General features: G+C 40.2%; 1 protein-coding gene across 1 annotated transcript; it reads left to right on the top strand.

Annotated features, from left to right (window-relative positions):
• Nucleotides 1-572: 572 nt before the first annotated feature.
• On the top strand, nucleotides 573-4,066 carry LOC131511416 (ferritin heavy chain B-like). Its single transcript, XM_058729094.1, has 4 exons — nucleotides 573-674; nucleotides 1,359-1,502; nucleotides 2,578-2,703; nucleotides 3,808-4,066. Exons 1-4 carry the CDS (start codon nucleotides 573-575, stop codon nucleotides 3,958-3,960), a joined length of 525 nt encoding a protein of 174 aa, XP_058585077.1. The 3' UTR covers nucleotides 3,961-4,066.
• Nucleotides 4,067-4,364: the final 298 nt, after the last annotated feature.

Below are 4,364 nucleotides of genomic sequence, written 5' to 3'. Positions count from 1 at the left end.
TTTCAAATGTCAATTTATGAATAAAATCTGCCCCAATCCTCTCAGCTAAATGTGCTTTTGACACTTTAGAACTCCCATCATATCCTGCCATAAGATCAATTGTGTGTGTTGAGACCTTACGGGGTGGGGGATATGTCATCTATTAGGCAAGGAATGTATTTTAGTCAGTCTTCCTGGATTCCCCACAGGACCTAGCATGATGTGCCATAAATAGTTTTTGAAGAAAGAAGAAAATGAAATGTAACGCAGCTACTCTGTTAATGTTTCCCTGTTCAGGAAATGTATTAACTTTCTCATATTCAGAGTGAATGTGAGGGAGAAAATTGAACGCTGCTGGGTTAGGAGGATTAGGGTTCCTGCCCCCCACCCCCATTTTTCTTAGGTCAGACTGGTGTTTTCATGCAGAAACAACATCCTCATTGGTAGATTAGTAGCTGTTAATCTCAGCTGGATGGAATTTCATCTAGTTTTCAGCTGGATGGAAGTGGGCTGGCTATATGCCTGTTGGTATTTAAGAAGTCTCCTACCTTAATGGGTAGCCCTTTTTATGCCTGGTTTTCTCTAAAGCTGAGATGGGATCCCAGGCTCAAAAACTCCTCTCTGAGGCCTGTAGGGTTGCTGTTAATTATCTAGCATCTTATGAGCTGAATGTCAGTGATGCTTATTTAACTATGGTTAGTATGAGTTTTTGAGGCTCTGGGAGGGAGGTTTTAGCTCTGGTTGGGGTGATGACATATCCTCTATATCTTTAGTAATGGTAGCTATTGCATGTTTGTGGTTTGATACTAGATGAGAGAGTAACTTAGAGGCTAGGGTTTTGTCGCACTGAGGCCCAATGATTCAGAGCTGCGATTACAAACTATGGGAGGTGATAGGGAGAATCACAGTTCTTTCTTGTGGCTTCCCAATGCTATATGAGCATCAACTATGTGGGAAAACGAAATAAGCAATTTTTCACCCATATAGTCTTAGAGAGTTAATGTAGATATATGAGGATTGATGAACTAGATTGACATTTAAAATGTCAATTTATGCTGGACTTCTGCCAGCATTTCTACATGTTTAACTGGAAATAAATGCCAGCATGTCAGGTTCACAAATCTGACCCCTAAAAAGGCCATAATGGCCAAAGATTAGGCACCAGCACATTAGAATCTGGGTGGCTTCTCCTTGAGGTAGCCTGGGTTCAGAAAGACAGCCTGGGCCTTCTGAAAATCAAAGGACAAACTACGGAAAGAACAAAGAAGGCCTCCTTTGAACCACACAGAAATAATGAAGTGAGCTTGTGTAGGATTTTTCAGTCTTGAAATTCAGTTTCTCTCACCACCATTCTGCCCCCGTTCTCACCCCTGTTCCAGTCCTATTACTACGATGAAGAGACGGAAGCACCTCTTTATCTCCCCTTCTTTGAAGATCAAATTGAGGTGAAGAAAGAACATGCAAAGCAGTTCATAACCTATCTAAGAGAGCATCGGAGTAAAATCTGCCTTCCGGTGATTAAGGTGACTGTGTGACTTTGTTACTTTGTTAGGATCAACTCCGTGGGTCCAGAGAGCTAAATGATTAGTTGCTACCTAACTTGTAAGGTTACTCATGTTCTTAGATGGGATCATAGCAACGGACTTTGAGGGCAAGCATGTGTCTTATTTGTAATCTCTTCATATTTTGTGAGTAAATCTTAGCCACCAAAAGCTTGTTTGGTTTTTCTTTCTTTTTTTTTTTCTTTCGATTTTTATTTATTTAAGTAATCTCTACAGCCAACGTGGGGCTCAAACTCATGATCCTGAGAACAAGAGTCTCATGTTCTTCCCACTGAGCTAGGCAGGGGCCCCTTGTTTGTTTGTTTGTTTTAATGGACCAACAGCATCAGCAGCACATAGGAATTTAATAAAACTGAAAATTTTTGGACCCAAACGGGACAAACTGATTCAGATTCTCTAGGGGTGGGGCCCAAGGAATGGTATCTTAACAAGCTTTCCAGGTGATTCTAATGCTCTGCATAGTTTGAGAAGCACTCCTCTAATGACTTCTTCCTAAATGTGTTAGCATCTTATGTTAGATCTTTAGTCTAATTCAGATGCACGCTCAGGTATCTAATATGGCTATATTCAATGTAGTAAAACAAATTCTTTTTCACTGGGACATACACTCCAAAAGGACCATCTAAACCTTAACTGGGGCTATTAGATGTAGAAACAGTCCTACTAATCTGACAGGTTCTTTTAACTCCAGCTTTATAAAGAGAACTAAATGTCTAGTAGTAATAGAACTGAACCGCTATCATGGAATCCCAAAGCCCATGTAACTGTACTGGTAGTAGTCACGCTTTGTAATAAATTAAAATTACATGAGGGGCTTTTAAAAATCTCGATACCCAGTTACACCCCATACCAATTAAGCCAGAATTTCTGCATTTGAGAGACAGACATGAGTATTTAAGATGCTCTGCTGATTCCATTGTGCCACAAAGTTTGGAAACTACTAGCTTATGTAGACCTAGTCATAATGGAACCCAGGGTGTAGAGTGTAATAAAGTTTCTGAGGTAGAAAAGTGACTTCCTTGTTCCTCTTCAACAGAGGCCTGACATTGATAACTGGGGAACTGGCATTCAAGCTATAGAGTCTGCTCTGCAGTTGGAAAACACATTAAACAAGCTCCTACAAGACCTGATGAACTTGGCTTCTCAAAATAGTGAAACTGATGTAAGTAGTTAACTCTGAAAGCAAGGTTATCTTTCACTTCTATGAAGACTTCTAAGAAATCGGTCCAAAAAAATAGATCGTCCCATATGTGCTTGTTTTCCTCAAGCACATATATGAACTCATTTCTGGGAGTAGGTTGGTGTGGGAAGAGTAGGTGTACCGGCAAGGAGGAGTGCAACTCAACTCAAGATGGAGAAGACTTTCTGGGAATGATACACTCTAGATAATGTTGCTGGCTTGTAAATGTCTTAGACCAAAAGTGCTTACGTTTTAATGGATAACAGAATCACCTGGAGGATTTACTAAAACAAACTGCTGGGCCCTACTCCCCACCCCCCCCCCCCCAGAGTTTTTAATTCAATTTGTTTTATGTAGTATCCAATAATTTGCATTTCTAACAAGTTTCCAGGTGATGTTGCTGGTCAGGGGCTACACTTTGAGAACCACTATCCTTGAGTGTCCCTGAAAAACTGAATATTAATGATGACCCCTTATCCTATAGACTTTTCTGAAGTCTTCTTGGTTGATGGTGAACACTCTACCTTGTAGTGGTAACTTTGTTGCCAACTCCCTAGCTTCTCAGAGTCAGTGGGAAAAAAAAAAAGTTCTAGTACAAAAGTTATCAACCTTAGAAGATATTGGACTCACTGACAAGTTCTGAAAAGCTACAAATGACTGGGTGTTATGCTAGACCACTTAAATCTAAAACTTTAGGAATGGGGCCTGGGTGCCTACTCAAAACCTCCATGTGATTCAGATAAACAGGGTAGAAAACCATTGCAGTAGGAGCTCATTACTTAAATTAATCTGTACTCCTGAGGAGATGCTCTAACACTCATATTCATTAAAAGTGGATATTTGTATTCACCTAGCGGTCTTGAATGTCTTCAACCAGTGCTCTTTAGATTTCAATATGCATATGAATAGCCTAGTTCCTTCTTAAAATCTGATTTCTTAGGTCTGGGTGAGGCTTGAGATTCTGCATTTCTGGCAAACTCCCAGGACTGTTGGTCCACGCACTATAAGTTGGGTAGCAAGATCTTAGATCATCCCCCATTGCAGACAAAGGTCTTCAATTAGTCCTTCCCGGTTTTATTTTTGTAGCTCCTAAGCTTCCTGAAAAAGTTCCTGGCTAAACAGAAAAGGAACATAAACTATCTGGAATACCAACGTAGCTATCAGAAGGAATTAGACAGGCTGACTGAGAAGGAGGTCACATCTGAAAAACCTGGTGAAGCATCAGGTAAAGACGCTTAACATCTGAAGGCGACACAGTGAATGTTCCACTGTAATAGGTTTCAAAGGCAGCTACTTAAGAATCTTGATCTCTATTTGACAGAAGACTGCTTTCCTTTTTATCTAGTATCCCATCTTCATTGTTACACATGGAAATAAATTGGTTTTGCATTATAATTATGTGTTAAAGTGCTATTGGAGTACAAGAAGGGTTATTTCCATCAACGTGAGTTTGGCGAAAGCTTCCTGGAACAGTGGGTACGTTCCCACTGAAAAAAAAGCCTTCCCTCATAGTTCAAACAACACCCAGATGCAGTCAGGATTTGATAAATTCAACCAGTCCAAGTGGATATAATAGAAAGTAGTAATTTCCTTAGGTCTTACTATAGCTCCCCTCCCCTCTAGCTTGGATACGTATTTTAAGT

Source organism: Neofelis nebulosa, chromosome 5 (genome assembly GCF_028018385.1).
Source record: "Neofelis nebulosa isolate mNeoNeb1 chromosome 5, mNeoNeb1.pri, whole genome shotgun sequence".
Lineage (NCBI taxonomy): Eukaryota > Metazoa > Chordata > Mammalia > Carnivora > Felidae > Neofelis > Neofelis nebulosa.
The sequence above is the reverse complement of the archived record's forward strand: the minus strand, read 5'-3'. Positions and strand labels throughout refer to the sequence as shown.

Bases quoted from the DNA above. Each gene is read 5' to 3' on its own strand.
- LOC131511416 (XM_058729094.1), top strand. From the start codon at position 573: ATGGGATCCCAGGCTCAAAAACTCCTCTCTGAGGCCTGTAGGGTTGCT. The intron at 1,503-2,577 runs GTGACTGTGTGA...CCTCTTCAACAG, and splicing joins TCTGCCTTCCGGTGATTAAG to AGGCCTGACATTGATAACTG. The intron at 2,704-3,807 runs GTAAGTAGTTAA...TTATTTTTGTAG, and splicing joins CTCAAAATAGTGAAACTGAT to CTCCTAAGCTTCCTGAAAAA.